Source organism: Gopherus flavomarginatus, chromosome 2 (assembly GCF_025201925.1).
Source record: "Gopherus flavomarginatus isolate rGopFla2 chromosome 2, rGopFla2.mat.asm, whole genome shotgun sequence".
NCBI lineage: Eukaryota > Metazoa > Chordata > Testudines > Testudinidae > Gopherus > Gopherus flavomarginatus.
The window spans coordinates 188,678,267-188,700,499 of NC_066618.1; the positions used below are offsets into that span (position 1 = coordinate 188,678,267).

The 22,233-nt window shown below is 43.0% G+C and overlaps 1 protein-coding gene across 1 annotated transcript; it reads left to right on the plus strand.

Moving 5' to 3' along the window:
• The first annotated feature begins 3,719 nt into the window (after window positions 1-3,719).
• Window positions 3,720-4,828, plus strand: LOC127045793 (myb/SANT-like DNA-binding domain-containing protein 2). The gene is made up of 2 exons (XM_050942314.1): window positions 3,720-4,296; window positions 4,539-4,828. Exons 1-2 carry the CDS (start codon window positions 3,738-3,740, stop codon window positions 4,562-4,564), a joined length of 585 nt encoding a protein of 194 aa, XP_050798271.1. The 5' UTR covers window positions 3,720-3,737; the 3' UTR covers window positions 4,565-4,828.
• Window positions 4,829-22,233: the final 17,405 nt, after the last annotated feature.

The following is a 22,233-nucleotide window of genomic DNA, read 5'->3' on the forward strand; positions in this document are numbered from 1 at the left end:
TTCCTGAAATTGCTCAGACACTTGACTTTTCTTCATAATAATGTGTTCAATAACCTGATTTCAGTAAGACTTTGACATAGTCCTACATGGCATTCTCATAATCAAACTAGGGAAAAGTGGTCTAGATGAAATTTCTGTAAAGTGGGTGAATCACTGGTTGAAAGACCGTACTCAAGGAGCAGTTATCAGTGGTTCACTGTCAAACTGAGAGGAGATGTATCTAGTGGGGTCCCACAGTGTCAGTCCTGGGTCTGGTACTATTCATTATCTAAGTCATTAATGAAAATATTGGTGTGGAGAGTGAGCTTATAAAATTTGCAGCTAATGCCAGTCTGAGAGGGGTTGCAAACTCTATGGAGGCCAGGATTAGAATTCAAAACAAACTTGACAAATTGGAGAACTGATCTGAATGCAACAAGATTAAATTTGATAAAGACAAGTGCAAAGTAGGGAGTAACTGGCTAGGTAGTAGTACTGCAGAAAAGGATCGGGGGTTATAATGGATTACTCATTGAATATGAATCAACAGAGTGATGCAGCTGCAAAAAAATGCTAATATTCTGGGCTGTATTAACAGGAGTGTTGTGTTTAATACACAGAAGATAATTGTCCCACTCTACTTGGCACTGATTGGACACAGTACTCCAGCTGAGGCCTAATTCTGAGCACAACATTTTAGGAAAGATGTGGACAAACTGGAAAGAGTCCAGAGGAGAGCAACAAAAACAATAAAAGGTTTAGAGAACCTGATCTATGAGGAAAGGTTAAAAAAACTGGGCATGGCTAGCCTTGGAAAAAGGAGACTGAGTGGGGACCTGGTAACAGCCTTCAAATACATTAAGGGCTGCTATAAAGAAGATGAATCCATTGTTCTCCATGACTACTGAAATAGGTAGGACAAGAAGTAATGGGCTCAATTTGAAGCAAGGGAGATTTAGGTTAGAAATTTGGGGGGGAAATATCTAACTGTAAAGATAGTTAAGCTCTGGAATATGCTTCCGAGAGAGAATGTGAAAACCCCAGCATTGGAGGCTTTGTCCAACCTGTTTTAAAAAACACCTGTCAGAGAGGATCTAGATCAGTGGGGTGGGCAACTTGTGGCCCATCAGGGTAATCTGCTGGTGGGCTGCGAGACACTCTGTTTGCATTGACTATCTACAGGCACAGCCGCCCACAGCTCCCATTGGCTGCGTTTCGCCGTTCCCAGCCAATGGGAGCTGTGGGAAATGGTGGCCAGCACATCTCTGTGGCCTGGGCCGCTTCCCACAGTTCCCATTGGCCGGGAACGGCGAACCACAGCCACTGGGAGCTGCGGACAGCTGTGCCTGCGGATGATCAATGTAAGCAAACTGTCTCGCGGCCTGCCAGCGGATTACCCTGACAGGCCACATGCAGCCCACAGGTTGCCCACCACTGATCTAGCTTGACTTGATCCTGCCACAGTGCAGGGGGGCTGGCCTTGATGACTTTGGGTACGTCTACACACAAAGAAGAGCCCACAACTGGCCCATGCCAGCCAACTGGGGCTCATGGGGCTCAGGCTGCAGGGATGTTTCAATGCTGTGTAGGCTTCTGGGCTTGGGTTGAAGCCTTGGCTCTAGGACCCTGCAAGGTGGGAGGGTCCCAGAGCTTGGACTCCATCCCAAGCCTAGAAGTCTATACTACAATGACATAGCCCTGCAGGCCAAGTCCTCCAAACCTGAGCCAGCTGGCACAGGCCAGCTATGCATTTTGCTGTGTAGACATACCCCCTGAGATCCTTTCCAGCCCTATATTGCTATGATTCCATAAGGTGAGCCATTGGGCTCCAGCAATAGCTACAACATACCTGAGCTTCTAATTTGCAATTTGTGGCCTGATTTTCAGAGGTGCTGAGCAACTGCAATGTCCATTGCAGCCTACTGACTTCGAGCAGGCAGTCACCAACATACAGAAACAAATGCAATTTTTCTTCACACATTCAGTTAACATTTCCTACTGAAAATTTGAATTAGTGTTTTTTTTTCCTTCAGTGAACTTATTTCATATAATGGCTGAAAAATTTATTTCAGATCACAGACAGCAATTATAGAAACATTTTTGTCTCATACAAACAAGCATTTGATATGCTTACAATTTACCAAAAGGGAGATTATCTCCAGACCTCACCTTTCAAACCAGAAATGCAATTACTAAAATTGCAGCTGATATTTGTAATTAATAAATCCCCATATCTGCTGGGAACTGGTTACACAAACTGTCATAAATCCGGATGACAGATGGAAGGAGTGTTCTTGAGAATGTTTTAATAAATCCTTAAAACATCAGGGGAATTGGATCTCTCAGAGGATTAGTAATGGAATATGGAGCTTTTCACCTTTAGGTCATTCAAATTCAGCCCAGCTCAATAGTTACTAAAAGTCTTTGGACAAAATGATGCTTCCATTTACACTTGTACAACTGCAGTGACTTAAGAGCGCAGCATTTGGGCTGTTACTACAATATCTGATGGCTATTTGGTAGCATAAGTGAAAGGAAGAGAAGGCACACACGTTATAAGAACATGTACTATTGGAAGCTGTGACAGTCTCAGGCAGACTGAACAGAGATTTAAGTGTTCTCTCGACGGGTTACCTCAAAAAAGAGGGTTGAGATACATTGTGGGGGGGAGTCGAAGATGCTTGTGCTGCCTCCTACCATTTTGTAACTATGTATAAACTGAAAACTTCATCATCCAGTACTGCAAGCAGACATGATGTATGAGCATGACCTTTAGATCTGTGAAATGTAGATGGGCAGAGGGGAGAAATCTGTATACATGCAGGCTGTGTTTCTGAGGGAACCTTGAAGATCCAAGTCAGAACTCAGTGGACCAGTTGGGTAAAGGCATCAAAGATTAGAAAGCCAGAAGTTGAACAACTGGAAGCTAACCTTGATTTATTCAGCAGCATTGGACCAGGGAGGGGCACAGCAGCTTTTCAGTGTTTTTACAATAGGGTCTCCCCCTTTTCATCTTGCCTAAGTATAGGAAAACACTGAGAAACTAGGAGGACAGTAACTTCTCTAAATTAATTGTCACTCAAAGCAATTCTGCAAGATTTAGTGCTGATTTCCAAAGTAGGCTATTTGAAGAGTGGGGAAACAGTTCATGTCAGCATAATTGGCATACACAAAATAGTCTGAGGAATTTTGTTTAATTCAGCTTTGTTGTATTTAAAAGAGTTGCAACACCTGTTGGCTAAAACCACTTATATGTGTTTTATTCATCTTCTGGATCAGCCCCTGGAAACTTGGCACTGACACTAAAACTAAGATTTTAAAAATTGGCTGAAGTTAACTCCAAGCAAGTTAACAGACTATTTTCTTTGGCCTGGTCTACACTATGCGTTTAAACCAATTTTAGCAGCGTTAAACCGATTTAACGCTGTACCCGTCCACACTACGAGGCCCTTTATATCGATATAAAGGGCTCTTTAAATCGGTTTCTGTACTCCTCCCCAACAAGAAGAGTAGCGCTAAAATCGGTATTACCATATCAGATTAGGGTTAGTGTGGCCACAAATCAACGGTATTGGCCTCCGGGCGGTATCCCACAGTGCACCACTGTGACCGCTCTGGACAGCAGTCTGAACTCAGATGCACTGGCCAGGTATACAGGAAAAGCCCCGCAAACTTTTGAATTTCATTTCCTGTTTGGCCCCAGCGTGGAGCTGTGATCAGCACAGGTGACCACGCAGAGCTCATCAGCACAGGTAGCAATGCAGTCTCCTGAGAATCGAAAAAGAGCTCCAGCATGGACCGCACGGGAGGTACTGGATCTGATCGCTATATGGGGAGAGGATTCAGTGCTAACAGAACTCCATTCCAAAAGACAAAATGAAAAAATATTTGAAAAAATTTCCAAGGCTATGATGGCCAAAGGCCACACCAGGGACTCAGTGCAGTGCAGAGTGAAAGTTAAGGAACTCAGACAAGCATACCAGAAAACCAAAGCAGCAAACGGAAGGTCCGGGGCAGGGCCGAAAACATGCCACTTCTACGCTGAGCTGCATGCAATTTTAGGGGGCTGCACCACCACTACCCCACCCCTGTCCGTGGATTCCGAGGTGGGGGTTGTAATCTCAACCATGGCTGAGGATTCTGCAGAGGGGGAAGATGAGGAGGAGGAGGAGAAGGAAGAGGAGGACGACCTTGCAGCGAGCACACAGCACTCCGTTAGCTCCAACAGCCAGGAGCTTTTTGTGACTCGGACAGAATTACCCTCCCAGCCTTCCCAAGCCACTAGCCCAGACAGTGAAGCCATGGAAGCGACCTCTGGTGAGTGTACCTTTGTAAATATAAAACATGGTTTAAAAGCAAGCATTTTTTAATGATTGATTTGCCATGAGGGCTTGGGATGCATTCGTGGCCAGTAAAGTTACTGGAAAAGTTTGTTAACATGTCTGGGGATGGAGTGGAAATCCTCCAGGGACATCTCCATGAAGCGCTCCTGGAGGTACTCCAAAAGCCTTTGCAGAAGGTTTCTGGGCAAGGCAGCCTTGTTCCGTCCACCATGGTAGGACACTTTGCCACGCCATGCATGTAGCAAGTAATCGGGTATCATTGCATGACAAAGCATAGCTGCATATGGTCCCGGTGATTGCTGGCATTCAAGAAACATCCGTTCTTTATCTCGCTCTGTTATCCTCAGCAAAGTGATATCATTCATGGTAACCTGGTTGAAAGTCAGGAATTTAATTAAGGGGACAGAGATGGACATTTTCCTACTGGGCTGTTGCTTAAAAGAAATCCTTCCTTGCATGTAGCCAAGTGGGGGGAGGGGAGGAAGGATAGCGCTGAGCTTTTTTGCGTTTGGCTAGCAGGAATCGTCCCAGCTAACAGCCACACGGATGGGGGGGTGGGGAAGGGTGGTGATTAGCAGTGATCTTCCATGATACCAGCCAAGTGGTGGGGGGAGGGGTAAAGCAATCATCCTAGAGAATTGGATGGGGGGGTTGGCTTCTGCTGCTGCATGTTAACAGGAAGAAGCATCAGAGGGCACTGTGTATATGAAGGCTGGAGAAGCCAAAAGACAATGTCTTACCATGTCTGCATGCAAGCTGAATTGTGATGTCCGGACCTGCGTCTGTGAGATCTGTAACACCAGAGCCGCAGGCACTCAATATTAAGATGCAAAATGCAACCTTGTAGTGAAATCACATGTGCTATGTAAGGTGAATAGTGTTGTTCACTGTGAAAGATTTTAACCATTGTTCTGTAAAATGTATCTTTTTAAATACTTCTCTCCCTTTTTTCCCTCCCTCATGCAGCTGCACATTTTTCAAGCCTCCCTACTCCATCCCGAAGGCTCTCTCAGATAAGGCAGATGAAAAAGAAGACATGAGACGAAATGTTCTCGGAAATCATGGAAGTAACCTGCAATGAAACAGCTCGTCTGAATGACTGGAAGGACGTAGTAGCAAAGTGCAGGAAAGATGCCAGTGAACATGAGGACAGGCGGGACCAACATGAGGATCGGAGGGACAAACGTGAGGATAGGAGAGACGCGCGAGATGAGAGGTGGGCAGGAAGATCAGCAGTGGCGGAATGCAACGCTGGAGCTGCTGTGTGATCAAACTGATATCCTCCGACGTCTGGTGGATCTTCAGGAAGAGCAGCGGGGTCACAGAGTGCCGCTGCAGCCCCTGTGTAACCACCCTCACCACTCACCATGTTCCATATCTTCCTCACCCAGACGTGTAAGAACGCGTGGGGGAAGGCTTCGTGCACCCACCCACTCCACCCCAGTGGACAGTCCAACCAAAAGGCTGTCATTACGTTGAAATGTATTTAATGGCCTTTTCCTTCCCTCCTATGCTCCTCCCAAACCACACCCAGGATACCTTGTCAGTTCTCTGCCTCTTTTTATAATTACTTTTTAATAATGAATACATGATTTTTAAACGATAGTGACTTTATTTCCTTAAGCAAGCTGTAATCAAAGGGGGAGGGTGGGTTGCTTACAGGGAAAGAGTCAATAAAGAGGGGGTGTTCATGAAGGGGAAACAAACACAGCAGTCACACCGTACACTGGCCTGTGATGAAACTCATTTTCAAAGCTTCTCTGATGCGCACTGCGTCCTGGTGTGCTCTTCTAATCGCCCTGGTGTCTGGCTGCGCGTAATCAGCGGCCAGGTGATTTGCCTCAGCCTCCCACCCCGCCATAAAGGTCTCCCCCTTACTCTCACAGAGATTGTGGAGCACACAGCAAGCAGCAATAACAAAGGGGGCATTGGTTTGGCTGAGGTCTGAGCGAGTCAGTAATGTGCACTAGTGCGCCTTTAAACGGCCAAATGCACATTCTACCACCATCCTGCACCTGCTCAGCCTGTAGTTGAACAGCTCCTGACCACTGTCCAGGCTGCCTGTGTATGGCTTCATGAGCCATGGCATCAAGGGGTAGGCTGGGTTCCCCAGGATAACTATAGGCATTTCAACATCCCCAACTGTTATTTTCTGGTCTGGGAAGTAATTCCCTTGCTGCAGCCGTTTAAACAGAGCAGTGCTTCTGAAGACGCGAGCGTCATGAACCCTTCCTGGCCATCCCACGTGGATGTTGGTGAAACGTCCCTTGTGATCCACCAGTGCTTGCAGCACCATTGAAAAGTACCCCTTGCAGTTTATGTACTGGGTGCCCTGGTGCTCCGGTGCCAAGATATGGGTTCCATCTATCGCCACCCCACAGTTAGGGAATCCCATTGCAGCAAAGCCATCCACTATGACTTGCACGTTTTCCAGAGTCACAACCTTTCATAGCAGCAGCTTAATGATTGCTTTGGCTACTTGCATCTCAGCAGCCCCCACAGTAGATTTTCCCACTCCAAATTGATTCCCGACAGACCGGTAGCTGTCTGGCATTGCAAGCTTCCAGAGGGCTATTGCCACTCACTTCTCCATTGTGAGGGCTGCTCTCATCTTGGTATTATGGTGTTTCAGGGCAGGGGAAATCAAGTCACAAAGTTCCATGAAAGTGCCCTTACGCATGCGAAAGTTTCGCAGCCACTGGGAATCATCCCACACCTGCAAATCTATGCGGTCCCACCAGTCTGTGCTTGTTTCCCGGGCCCAAAATCGGCGTTCAATGGTTAGAACCTGCCCCATTACAAGCAGGATCTCCAAAGCGCAGGGGCCCGCGGTTTGAGATAATTCTGTGTCCATGTCCTCATCACTCTCGTCGCTGCTGTGCCCTAGCCGCCGCCTCCTCCTTGCCTGGCTTTGCTGGTCCCAGTTCAGCATAGACTGCACGAGAATGCGTGAGGTGTTTACAACATCCACGATTGCGGTATTGATCTGAGCAGGGTCCATGCTTGCTGTACTCTGGCGTTTGCACAGTTCACCCAGGAAAAAAGGCGCGAAATGGTTGTCTGCTGCTTTCACGAAGGGAGGGGTGAGGCTGTACCCAGAACCACCCACGACAATGATTTTTGCCCCATCAGGCACTGGGCTCTCAACCCAGAATTCCAAGGGGCGGGGGAGACTGCGGGAACTATGGGATAGATACGGGATAGCTACCCACAGTGCAACGCTCCAGAAATCGACGCTAGCCTCGGACCATGGACGCACACTGCCGAATTAATGTGCTTAGTGTGGCCGCATGCACTCTACTTTATACAATCTGTTTTATAAAACCGGTTTATGTAAAATTGGAATAATCCCGTAGTGTAGACGTACCCTTTGGGTAAGAAACAAGTCAAAAGCCATGTTTCAGCCCTATGCTAAAGGATTCTAGCAGAATCAACCTAGAGGGTTGCTGGAAGTTTTTGAGAAAGGGTTTAGAGAGCTGACCACAGGGTGCTGGGAGCCTATTAGTGAGGGATATAATGGAGGAAGAGCTAGCTGCTGAGTGGGTGTGAATACTGGCAGCTGATAAAGTGTGGGTGGAAGAAGTTGCAAGATGGATCACTGAGTGGCTAGAGCCTCTGAGCAGAAAGTAGGTGAATAAAAGAACCAAAAATGTTGCAAGTTTTAGATAATCTGAATTTTAGGGTGACTCTCTGATCTGATCCAAATCTTCTGAGATTCACCCATCACCAGATATCACTTTCTTTAGCCCCCTACATAGGAAAACATATGTGTCTTGAACTCTGACAAATGTTTGAGTGTTATTTAATTTTTCTTAAGATTTGTCCTTCATACTGAAGAGTTTCAGGGACAATTTCTGAGTAATATGAATATTGGCCACTCACAATCTATTTATTAAAAACACTGTAGGACTCCCAAGTCTGATAGGACTTGTGCGCCTGATCGGCTTTACACACGCGCGCACGCACATACACACATACATATTTATATGGTGCCACACACTGGATTGTCTAGGCATGTACCAGTATATATACTGACTCCATAGTTAATATTGCACAGAGGTTTGCACTTAACCCGGGGAAAAAAACCTCATTCCATTTAAACATACTATTCACTCCAAGTTAGGCACTATAGCTATTCAGAAGATTTTTAAAAATGGAAAATTAAGTAAAATATTTGTAAACATTATGCAGGAAAAAACAAAAATCCTCACTTTTCATATTTGCCCTGGTTGTCTCACACTTTGCTGGCTTCGCTTCTGCACCAATTAAAAAACTTCACACTCATATATTCTGATAACATCTCAAACATAAGCCACTTTGAAATTCAACACATTCAAAGTTTATGCCCCATTTTACAACACAACTGATCTTCGCCAAGAGATGCCGTTGGAAGAACACATCCTGCGAGTAGAGGAAGGGAGTTAGTCAGTACAACAAGGAGAAATGGCATGTGTATTGTGAAGTGTAGAAGAAGGGGACCTAAACTGACGAGTTCCTAGATTTTCAGAGATTTCCTTTGATGGGATTTGTACTGTAACAATTAACAATGTTTTTTGTTTGTAGGACTACATACACACCCATATAGTATAAATCAAACTTCCATAGGTCTGGGTATCTTACATCTTCCAGGTCCTATTAAGATAATTCCTACAGTTTGCTAGTGTATTGGTCCTTCCAGGTTCACGTCAAAAAAAAAAAAACAACACACATTAAAAATAAAGCCCCTGTGGAAGTGTCTTATTCCAAAATGCTCTCCTCGAAGTCCTATCTAGCTCCCCTGTGACCAGCAGGCTGATATTAACTAGCAAAACAATGTTTAAACCTTTACATCTCAGAACTTTGCAACATATCAATGTACAGATTTACCTGATGCCTATAGCATGTGTCCATGCTCCAACACAATTCTGGAGAGGATGCAACAACATACCGGTACATCTCAGAAGGAGAGAAAATTATTCTTTTGTGGACAGGACATCATAGATCCTAAAAAGAGGGGGGGCATATTTTAAGTTTACTATTTGCTGAATTTTGTTTTGATCTGAAGAAGAGCTCTGTGTAAACTCAAAAGCTTGTCTTCCTTACCAACAGAAGATGGTCCAATAAAAGCTATTACCTGGGACTGACATGGCTACAACAGCACTGCAAACATTCTTACCCCTGGTTATTTGGACTATTCCAATATAATTCTAACCTCACTGCTGTTTTTGCTTCCATGCCAGTCATCTGCAAATGGTTCCCTAAAAACAAAAGGGGGGAATCCAAAATAGACAATAGATTGGCAAATAAAACCAACAAGCTCCCATCAACACTGCTATAGTCAATAAACAGTTGATCAATGAATTTCTCAAGCTTATTGTAGCATGATCCTGAAGGTCTCACACAGGTAAAATTCTCACTGGCTTCAACAGAAGTCTAGCCTATATTTAAGGCCTGTAGGACTGGGCCCACTATATCCTCATGCATAAATGTGGCTGTGGTAAGACAAAAAAATACTGTACAGCAAATGACGTAAAACTGCTGCTTTCCCTTTCAGAATAAAAGGCACATTTCCTCACTATCTTGCTTACATGCAAAAGGAATGTGAAAATATTACCACTCTGATCTAAGAGCATTTCACGCCCACTTTGCACAGGTACAAATGACAACAGAAGGTGAAAGATAATAATAAAAAAAAAAAGACCAAAAGAATATAATCTTTAGTCCTACTTTTTTATATAACATCTTAAATAGTAGAATCTTTTAGGAGATGGACTGCTAATTGCCACTCACTGCAGCCATGATTTTCACTTATTCTGCATCTAGGTTTCAATATTAAAAAAAGCTTCTGAGTGCTGTTTTGGGGCCACCATTCCAACATGCAGCTGTTTTGCAGTCAACGTTCCAGTTTGTCTTCATACTGGGTGTCATGCTAGTGATTGCAGGTTACACGATTCATTCTCCAGTGGGAGAAAGAAATTCTGGTATATGCATTGCTTGGCAAAAATCCCCCTTGAAAAATAAACAGGCAGGAAGAGGAAAGACAAGCAGACACCTGAATCTCTTACACTTTTTCCTTGCACAGAATGAATCCTCTCCAGTGTGGAGAGGTGAAAATAAGCACCATGCAGGTATAATGCCTCGTGGCACAACAGAAGGGTTTAACTCTGGACGCATCCCATGTTCTGATGTGATTACACCAAGATGAGACACGACATTTTTGGCTAATATTAACTTTTTAGCCTTTTAAAACAAATGAGCACTAAAATTTAAAATAGCTGCAAAAAAATCAAATCCAAGGTGTTTCTCTAACAGGCATAATGGTATTTGAAAAATATTAAGCTTCACTTTAAGTTTTTTTTGTCTAGGAATTTATAAATGCAAAACATGCTCAGACATCAAAATGTTAAGCGTGGTAGAACAATCTAGGACAGATAGATTAGACCAAACAAGTTATTGTAGTATTGCAGTAGCATTGCTATAATTAGTAAACCCACTTTTAGTTTTATATATAACTTTCTGTAAACATTTCCTGTAATTTCACATCCTTTCTCTAAATCCAAAATGATTTATAGGGGAAGCGTTATGGGAGGGAGCATTTTCAGAGAATCTGTTGTCATTTGTGAGTTTGTTTTTTTCATAAAAACAACAAGGAGTCCGGTGGCACCTTAAAGACTAACAGATTTATTTGGGCATAAGTTTTCCTGGGTAAAAAACCTCACTTCTTCAAGATGCACTTGTCTTAAAGGTGCCACCAGACACCTATCTTAAAGGTGCCACCAGACTCCTCATTGTTTTTTGTGGATACAGACTAACACGGCTACCCCCTGATATTTTTTTCATGCTTTACAAAAGATGTTCATTTTCTCTGTGATTTAAGCATTCATTGATGAGCATGGCATATAAATTTAGATGGGAAGACTTGATTCTTGTTTTGCTGCACACAAAAAAACTTCTAATGGAAACAACAAAAGTTGCTTGTATGTACTGGAGGAGGAATTTAGTCCTTTAGTGTTCATTGATTTTGATATTTTAATCACTCTTCTAGCCAACAAAGTCTAGATGACATTAAAGTGAAGAAGAAAAGTAATTCTCTCTGTTCTGGTTTTCTGCTTTTACACTTTATTTTGAACATGTGACCTCGGTGGTAGAGGTTCTTATGGGCTATATTTCTCCTAATAACCTGATTCATCTTCACTGGATCTTCAAGGGCTCAGAACAGGTATACTAAGATGGTGTTTTTTAGAGAGTCGATGGATGTGATTCATCTGTGTCCCAGACCCCTTTAGCACCCCTGGTGCTAAGGGCATACAGCCAGCAAATCCAGTCATCTGGGAATTCCCCCAATATTGAAGGGATCCTTAGAGCACGGGTTCTAGACCATTTTCTTTCTGAGGACTCCCCTACCTGCTATAAAAACTCCACAGCGCACCTGTGTCACAATAACTGGTTTTCTGCATATAAAAGCCAGGGCCGGTATTAGGGGGTAGCAAGCAGGGCAATTGCCTGGGCCCCATGCCACAGGGACCCCCACAAAGCTACATTGCTCAGGCTTTGGCTTCAGCTCTGAGTGGCAGGGCTCACGGCCCCGGGCTTAAAATCCACGTGGTGGAACTTCAGTTTTCTGCCCTGGGCCTTAGCGAGTCTTACGCTGGTCCTATTTGGCACACCCCCTGAAACCTGCTTGTGGACACCCTGGTTGGGAACCACCGCCTTAGAGCATAAAGGCTGTATACCACCCTTCTTGCAGCACTTGGCACAGGGACATGTATGGGCTATGGCCAGAGCCAGAGGTAATCAGGTACAAATTAGAGCAGTCCTGAGACAGCTGTGATCTGTGCTTGGATCCAAAGCAGTTTCCCCACAAGACCACAAACTGGGGAAGTGTACTGATGGTATTAAGTCACCTCTGCCCTTCCTCCTCCCTCAGGCAGAGTTTAGACGGACTTTGGGGATTTTTAAGTTTTTGGTTTTAATTATGTTTACCTTTACACAATGATAATTGCCTTTCTATGGTATATCCTCTAGGACAGGAGTAGCCAATTTTTTGTCATGGTCCAAATTTCTTGCTCAAAATATAGTCAAGGTCTAGACGCCAGAGAAAATTAAAAAACAATGATAATAAGTAAAGAAAGATTTTGGGGCCTGTTCAAAAGTGTCTGGTGGTCCAGATTTGGCCCATGGTCTGCCTGTTGACTACCCCTACTCTAGGAATACTGCATGGAATTTATCTTTCTTTGGGGAAGATGCATTTTGACGCCTAGCAAGATTGACAGCATCCTTTAGGTTGCGTCCTTGGAGATGATACTGCTCATTGGTATAAGAGAGTAGGATCATGGGAGGTAATAAGTGCTTGGCCAGATGGTGCCTGTCCAAAGGTGTTGGCTTTTTAGACAACTGGAACTGCTCCTTGAGAATAAATCAATGGTATGGAAGAGTGAGGAACCATTTCAGTCAAGCACAAGCAGACTATTAATAGAGATGCTTTTTAAACTAGTAGATAAGAGGAGAGAGAGAGGTGTTCTCCAGGGCTAAAAACAACACTCTTACTAGCAGGGGCGGCTCTAGGTATTTTGCCACACCAAGCTCAGCAGACAGGCTGCCCTCAGCGGCTTGCCTGTGGGAGGTCCCCGGTCCCGCTGATTCGGCTGCACGCCTGCGGGAGGCAGCGACCGGCAGACCGGTGAATGGCAGAGCACCTCCCATGGCTTGCCGCCCCAGGCACGCGCTTGGCATGCTGGTGCCTGGAGCCGCCCCTGCTTACTAGAAAGTTTTTATAGGAAAAATTAAGAGCGAACAAATGAGGGAAAGAGGTGAAAAGAAAGTGGCGAGTAAAAAGCTTAATCCTACCAGCATATATGAAAGAGCTGCTGAATTAGATGCCTGTGTGGTGAAGGGTAGGTATGTTATAATTAAAATATTTGAAATTTAAGGTAAGGTAAAGGTGTGTCTTCACTACAGACTTTTACCGTACCTGAACACAGTTGTGAAGAATCACATCAGCTACTATGATGCAAACCACTTTGCAGTGAGTGTAGCCCAGGACAAGTTGTGTCCAGCAGCGTGTCAGGAAAGGATTAACTCACAAATGCAAAATTGTGGTCAACATTGTGTCAGCTAACTCAGTTCTTCACCATCGTGTTCAAACATGGTCAAATGTGTTAGTGCAGAGCCAGCACAGATGATTGAACTACCTGAGTACAGTGTTTGCAAATAGACCAACCAAATAAAGCAGCAGGAGAAAGTGTGGCAACGTCATTGCAAAAAAGACTATTACATCCACAGAAATACTGACACTCCTTTAGGTTACAGCATACAGAGAGAGTTTAGAGTCTGATTAAAGACAAAGAAATGAAAATAAGATTATCCTGAAAGAGGTCAGATGGTCCAGCTAGCTTGGGACCCAGGTTCAACTTCCTGCTCTACCACAGACTTTCTGTGTCACTTTGGGCAAGTCACTTGGTCTCTCTGCCTCAGTTCCCCATTTTTACAGATGGGGATAAAAACACTTCCCTACCATACAGGGATGTGGTGGGGATAAAAACATTAAAGATTGTGAAGTGCTCAGGTAATGGGGGAGGGGGATAAAAATACCTCCCATAGATGTATTGGTGTAGGTAGCAGTGGGAAAACAGGTCTAGACAAGTTGAGAAACAGCCTGCACCAAAATCTTTCTTCAGGACATTTCCCCACTATGATATTTATTGTATCTGAATTTCCAGGTATTCGTCAGAAAGGAACAGTGACTGGTCCTCCCTTCTGAAGCAACAAGTCAATAGCAGGGGCCACTCCACTGAGCCTCACTCGACACACATTTTTATCACACTCTGGGGCCTTCTTGACCCCAAAATACATAATACTTCTGAAACTCCAGAACACAAGTTTCCTCCTCTCCATAAATGAGAATTTATGGAACACCTATTGTGGCTTTGTTATTGGTAGGGGAAAAAAACAAAAAAATTAGTGAAACCACCAACTTAGCAGTAGCATTTTCCTTCTTCTCAGGTAGCAAGAAGCTCACAACACTCTCTCTCCATCCCACCCCGATAACTTGACAAACATTCTAACTGCACAGTCATTGGGATGTAGGGGGGTGAAGTTCCATTTTTTTTTCAATCAATATTGAAATGATATAAAATATTTTGGGCCTTTTAAGTATCAGCACTAAAAAATTCATCAATCTGAAATTGGGAGAAATAATTCTTCTCACATTTATATTTTCAGGAAAGGATCTCTATTCTTATTCAGGAAACTAGAATTCAGTTTTCAGTTCAATCTGCCTTCCGAGTTTCTCATGCAGGATTTATACTAGGAAAACACTGAGAATATATGATTACTTTCTACCCTCATCTATTGAAGTTATAACAGAAACATTCCTTATGTTATAAGCAGGAAACACTGTTTTGTAAAGTAAATGCTCTGTGTTGGTAATGAGCTTTGAACAATGCTATTTATAAAAACACTGACATACTTTTCCATAAATTCATCTCTTGACATGCCTCTCATCATACTAGCCCCTTACCTTATCTGTTTAATGACAATCACACCAGCATAACAATTCAAATATCTAGAGATCCTCCAAGACTGCATATCAGAAATAATGCAGGACTGCATTCATACTTTACAAATCTGTGGCCCTCCCAACCCTAACAAATTGGATATGTCATATGTTCATTAACGTTATCTACACCATTTTAAAAGCTGCTAGCAAACTCATCTGTTCTCTCCGCTCACAGTTACCTTTCACATAATGTACGTCATGACCACTAAAAACCAAAATACAAGTGTTAGAAAAAGATTACCATGAGTTACTTACAGACACAAACTCAAGAGGATCAAATGAAAGGCCTTGCACTAAGGCCTATGTCCTGAGGCACCACAATCTTTCATACCCTGGGGTCCTATTCTTCTAACAAAGAATACAAGTTACTCCCTCGTCTTAATAAAACGGTTTGGAAGAAGATTAGCCTTGTGTCCTAGCATCTCTGAATAAGATAATGTGTTTTCTGTTCCTACTTTCTCTGGAAAACCCTGGGGGTCTAAAATATCGTTGTAATAGGATGAGTTCACCCTCTCTTGGCTGCTTGTATATCCAGCACAAACTTTTGGTGTGCACATGTAAAATCAACTATACAAGGAGATTCAAGGATATGGTATTATGCAGTAAAATATGCTTAGTATACTGAGCAACCACTTAAAGGACAAACAGAAGAGGTCTATTAAGGAGGTAGGTGTTTTTTAATAAAAGTGGCTGAGAATTATATTTGAAATCTTGAAGGAATAAATAAATACCTACTTGATTACAAAACATATGATGATGTTTATAAAGCACTTAAAATAAAAATATCTAAGGTCTGGATCTAATCTGAAAAGCCAAGGTGGCAGTGTGAGATCCCCTGATTGTGGTGGTTTTCAATGATGTCTGTATCAAAATGTGCGCTCAGTTTACAAAGCCTTGGCTAAAAAAAAAAACGGAGTTTTCCCCATCTTGCACATCACTGTAGCCCAAATTAGGCTTGTTACACCTGAGCAACTCTATTATCTTCATTCAGATTATTTCTTCAATACACCAGTGCAACCAACATTTTCTTCTGTGAGTTTGCATGGGCACTACTGGACTGGACCATAGCAGTTAATCCTGTTGCCAGTACATAAAATTAAATTTAGAAATAAATAAATTAAATAAATTGCGGCTCAGTCACTTGTGTTAGGCACTGCAGGTCCTAATAGGAGTAAAAAGCAGTGACAAAAATAAGATTTCGCTAACATCAGCAACTGTGATTTTGAGTAAACACTTTGAGTAACAAGGTGCCATTTTACACACTTTTCAGAGTAGAACCACACTTTATTAACCTAGAAACCAGTCCTACCTCAGAACTATAATTTCTACTGTCTTTGATTTAATTCAACAGCATAATATTCAGGAACTTAACCCCAGTTGCTTCAAGTGCTCCTTAGCCTTGCTGACCAGCTTTAGCAGCAATTTGTAAAGACCAGGTTTCATTATAAGCACACCATCTCACGGGGGAACTGTTAACAAGCATTTTTAGATAAGTAGTGATTTTAGTACACTTCTGGTGAAATGTTGCTCAACCTACAAGTGATACTTTTAGAACAAAATTAAAGTTTGTGTGGTAAGCCCACATTACTAATAAATCATGCTGTTAAAACAGGAAGAGTTGTTTTAGTGGTCTACACCAGTGGTTCTCAAAGCCAGTCCACCGTTTGTTCAGGGAAAGCCCCTGGCAGGTTGGGCCAGTTTGTTTACCTGCCACGTCCACAGGTTCGGCCAATCACAGCTCCTACTGGCTGTGGTTTGCCACTCCAGGCCAATGGGGACTGCAGGAAGGGCAGCCAGCACATCCCTCGGCCCACTTCCCACAGCCCCCATTGGCCTGGAGCCGCGATTGGCCGAACCTGCGGACGCGGCAGGTAAACAAACTGGCCCAGCCCTCCAGGGGCTTTCCCTGAACAAGCGGCGGACTGGCTTTGAGAACCACTGATCTACAGTGCTAAAACAGCACTGCTGAGAATTCAGCCCTTTTTCTCAGACTGAATTTCTACTCAAACACAGCTTTATGGAGTGAGACAATTGTGGTTTTAAGTCATCTTTCTGCTGCCCCTGGTCATGAGACTGATTGGGGGCTGAACGTGACAGTGTAAGTTAAAGCAGCCTGTAAGCTGCTCTAACTTATGCCAACTGGAATATGTAATGATCTTGGGGTTCATTAAATAACAAACCAGTGAATGAGAAAGGAATAAAATCTTTAACAAAACAAACTAGAGAGCATCTCTGGTGACCTGCTGCACACAGGGATGTGGTGTTCCCAACCCCTGCCTTCAGGGCACATCTCTAAATTCCTATGTTCATAATACTGTCCCTTATTAGGGAATGCCTCTAAATTATAGATTTGTACAAAGCTATCTCTACAGTATAGTGCCATTCCACTGGTCCAGGATCACATTGCGCTCTAGCCCCAGTCCCTTCTTGCCCTGGCACAACTCTTTCCCATCCCTTCCTTCCCCCAATACCTGGTGAGGTAAAACTGGCAATACTGGTTTTATGAGCTACTATGGAATCTCTATGGGGACAAAGATGTAGCCCAAAGTTGGAGTTGATACAAGAGTTCCAAATGGAAGCATTCTGCTTATATATCATTTCAACCTGTACAGGAATATCAATTGCTTTTCATAGTTATCTTTTAGTTTGCTGTTTCAAAAGTGAAGAGCATATGTTGATTTCTTATCTTTCTTACAAGAAACAGTAGCATTGCCTCACAATTTAAAATAAACACCTAACTTGCATCTTGCTGAGAAAAGTTCATGTATTGACTAAAATGTTTTGAAGATGCGAGTTCCAGTTAATAAATGGTATATGAATACATGACTTGACACCAGTCATCTAATTACATATATTTTCTAATATATATGTCGATTGAATCTTTGATACACTGTATGGCGATCACCAAATTAGATGTCCCATGATATGCTTTATAAATGAGGTGGGTTCATCATCAGTGACTGGAATCTTAATTAACAAAATATATTAGTGTCTTATAATATTTACAGCATTTTGGATCCAACTTTGATCTCATCTCAGTTTTACACTAGAGTAACTACTGGATTTATATTGGAGTAGGTGAGGGTTGAATGAGAAGTGAGGGCAAGCTCTGTCTTTTCAGAACTGTATATGGGCTCAAGTGTGCTTTAAGGCATTAACTAGTGCTGGATTAGGTGAAAGCCACACCATCACAGGTAATTCTAGGAGACATTCTGCTAGAGTAAACAGACATGCAAGGAGCACCTCCCATTGCTACACTTTCTGGGTTGACTAGCATCATTATCCAAGAACAATCTTTCCACTTAGGAGAGCTACAAAGGCTGCAATTGTCTTCAACTGCTGCTCAGGAGGTAATGCAAGAAGGCTTACTTCTTTTCTTATCTGAAAGCTATCTGCTACAATGCATACAGCAACCCTAGTTGCTCCCTTCACTCAACTGGATTAAAAAAAATCAATTTAATTTCCTATAGTGCTTCACTAAGAGCTCTTCCATAATATAGGTGGATGCAGCTCATTCGCATAGTTTGATGGGGAAGGAGGGATAGCTCAGTGGTTTGAGCATTAGCCTGCTAAACCCAGGGTTGTGAGTTCAGCCCTTGAGGGGGCCATTTGGGGGAACAAGGGTAAAAATCTGGGGATTGGTCCTGCTTTGAGCAGGGGGTTGGACTTAGATGACTCCTGAGGTCCCTTCCAATCCTAATATTCTATGATCTCTATCTCCTATGCCTGAAACATTTGCTATTATACATGTGTGTCTGCACTGTTTGTCTGTTTCTGATGCAAACAACACAAATTTACATTTGGACTCCTTACAGCATTTCTGAAAGACTGGTATTTTTCACAGTTCTCCTCCTGACAGACTGAGGAACCACCAGCCAAGTTCACCTCCAACACAAACCAAATTCAATTGTTCAGTGAGTTATGTCTGCTTATTTCTGAGGTGAATTTTAGCCCATCATGTTCAATAGTCTCTCGTCTCTTAATATTTGGTGGTTTTTTAGTTAGTTTTTTACTCTGGGTGGGGCAGACAGGAAATACACCTTTCCTGGGTCAGGAAGAGGGCTTTCTTATGAAATGTGAGCCACACCCACACACTATTCTCAACTCCATTCCAGTCAAACCTATCAAATATTAGGGTGGGAATCACACACAGCTGGAAGTCCAGAAGTAACAACAACAACATTTAAATGTTATTCTGGGTCTATAATAAAGCGGTTGTACATTGCTCATTGAACTAACAATCAATGAATCATATTCTGGGAAGGATAGCCAAATACAACACACCACTGAGGACAAAAAAAGATGTTCTAAACTCTGAGAAGCCCTTTGACTTGATGGAATGAAGAGTGACCTCAGAAGTACTGGAAGAGAAGTAGTAGTAGAAACATGTACTGCAAGAATCCTGAAATACATTTACTTTAATACGTGAGCGCTATTTAAGCTTGTCTGAGAAACTGAAATATCATACTGAAGTATTTAATCAAAGACACATTGGGCCTAGTTCTCCTCTAATACTAGTAAAAATCAAGAGTAACACCATTGAATTAAAGTTACTGTATGCTGATGCTAAGTGGTGAGAGAGGAATCAGGACCATCATCATACCAAAGTTCATCACCTTCTGTTGGGAGGAGATAGTTGAAGACCCAGAACAGAAAGAAAATCCCAAAGCTAAAACAGAAGAACTGAGCTACCTTAGATTTGTTGATGGTATTTATAAATTCTGAGTCTTTACAGATTTCAGAATCAGAGAAGTGAACATGCAGAGTAAGGAATGTGACCCAGGATAAATATGCAAAAAATGAAAAATATTTAATGTAAATATAGAAGAAAAGATCAGTAGATAAGAAAAATAGAAGTTATTATGCAATAATCTAATATCTGTTTTACACTGCTCTGAAAAATAAAAACTGTTAAGCAGTAAGACAACTAAAATACATCTGCTTCAAACTAAAGGTTTGGGGTGAAACTGAACAGCAGCACAAACAGTAAGACATCAGCTTTAAATATATATATTTTAAAAAACAGAGCAGTCATGAGCATTCAGCAACAGGATGGAGAAAGGTGAATGTTTGGTACTGCAGGGCAGGGCCAGATTAACTCTCCTGTGGGCCTAGGGCTATTAGGTTGGAGGGCGGGGCTGTATACAAGTATTTTTCCTGGGAGGGAGTTTGGTGCAGGAGGGGGCTGGGGCAGGGAATTGGGGTGGAGGAGGGGGCGCAAGGTGCAGGCTCCAGCCAGGAGGCGCTTACCACAGGTGGTTCCCGGCCGGGGGTGCAGCAGGTCTCAGGCAGGCTGCCTGCCTGCCATAGTCCCACGCTGCTCCCGGAAGCGGCTGGCTCCTAGCAAGTCTCTGCGGCCCCTGGGATGGGAAGGGAGACAGTGTGTCTCCTTGCACTGCCCACGCCTGCTAGCGCTACCCCTGTAGCTCCCATTGGCTGGTTTCTGGCCAATGGGAGCTGTGAGGACAGTGGTGGGGATAGGGGCAGAGCGCAGAGATGCTTCCCCCTGCCAGGGGCCACAGAGACATGCTAGCAGCCAGCCGCTTCCAGGAGTGGCGTGGGGCCACAGCATGTAGGCAGCCTGCTTGAGCACCCTTCTGCGCCACAGGACTTTTAGTAGCCCAGAGTTGGAGATCGTTGCCTGTGATTTATTTTTGCAAGGCCCCCCTTGAACTGGGGCCTTGGGCTGCAGCCCCTAAAGCCCTCCCTTAATCCGGCCCTGCCGCAAGGTAATAAATAAATTGCTGAAACATCAAACCAAGGCAAAGACTTTCTTGAAGGATATAAAAAAGGCTGGAGGCAATGGACTGGTCATGTCAAAAGATGAAATGAAGAAAATGAACTATGCTGAATATGGGTAAAGGAATGATAATTGAAGCAAAAGCTATAGCGAGATTAATTTACCTTTTTTATGGCTTACACATATAGGGATGCTGGAGGACATCATATCTTCTGTGGAAAGAAAGAGGATGTGATCCTCTGCTGAGCAGTATGCATGGACTTCTCACTGTCCACCTCCTCCTTCAACCCCATTGACTCCATATTATCCACCTTTAACTGGTGCATCGGAACATGTCAACTAGATTCTGTGCAGCATCTCACAGGAGACAAGTATAGGTGGGAGGGAGCCACCTTTGGACCACTGAGCTGCTCTAATTTGCAGTGACCACTGTGACAAATCAAGATACTGCAGGGTGAGAACATGGGGTCTGAAGCCCAAAATGTAAGCAATTGAATCAAGTGGCTGTATACAGTGTTACTGTGTATAAAAACGTTGAGTAAGGTCTTTTATGAAAGCATTATGAAATATGTAGATATACTGCTTTTGAGTTTAATGTATTTGGGTATGTGTAGAGTTGTGCTCATGATTCATGCTGCAACATTCATCTTTACCTAACAGCCGGGCAGTGATGCAGTCAGGTGGGGAGGTGCTGCCTCACCAAGCAAATGAGACCAAGCACCTAGCATTATACAACCCAGGAAGAAACAATAGTGAATCATTAAAGTTAATGGAAACATTAAAAGTGAAGGGGAAAAAACAGTCTTAGGAAATTAAGAAAGGAGGGAGACCATTTTCCCCATTCTGAATAATCATGCATCATCATGCCAGGAGAAAGAAAAAGGAAAACAATTTCTTTTTAAAGCAGACTTGTGTCTGAGTTTTTGTTATCCAAAAAGTAAGGACCAACATCTAGGCAGGGTGCTGTCTGCGAAATGCTTGATCTCCATTATGATAGGGGGCACACTGGGAAACTGTTCAAAGGTAATAGTTAACTTGTATGAAAAAGGGGAATTTATCATAGAATCATAGGACTGGAAGGGACCTCGAGAGATCATCTAGTCCAGTCCCTTGTACTCAATATATGCAAGTGTAAAACCTGAAGTTGTATCTCATGGTTGTTTTCTGTGGAACTTGTATGCATTTGCTTCCTTTGCTGTTTCATCTGTGTTTGATTTTTCAGTTAAATAACTCTTTTGTTTATTTTTGCCTCCACACAGGTCTCTGTTGTGCAAACTATGTTGAGTATGTGTGCCAAAGTGAACTGATAACTGGGGACAGGTTTCATTCTATTTAGGGTGATGAACCAGAAGAGTAAAGTCTGAGTGTCTGGTAGCTAAAAATGCAGGATAGATGGATTTGGGGAGACTCAGGACTGGAATGACTGTTGAGGTCATCCTGAAGAGGAGTAACTAGTATAGCCAATTATTTTAGTTCATTGTTCATTTATTGTGTGATTTTATAACATGTTAGTTAATGTTTTATATACATATAAACACACATACATATTAGGGCTGTCAAGCGATTAAAAACAATTGCACGATTAATCGCACTGTTAATAGTAGAATAGCATTTATTTAAATATTTTTCAGTGT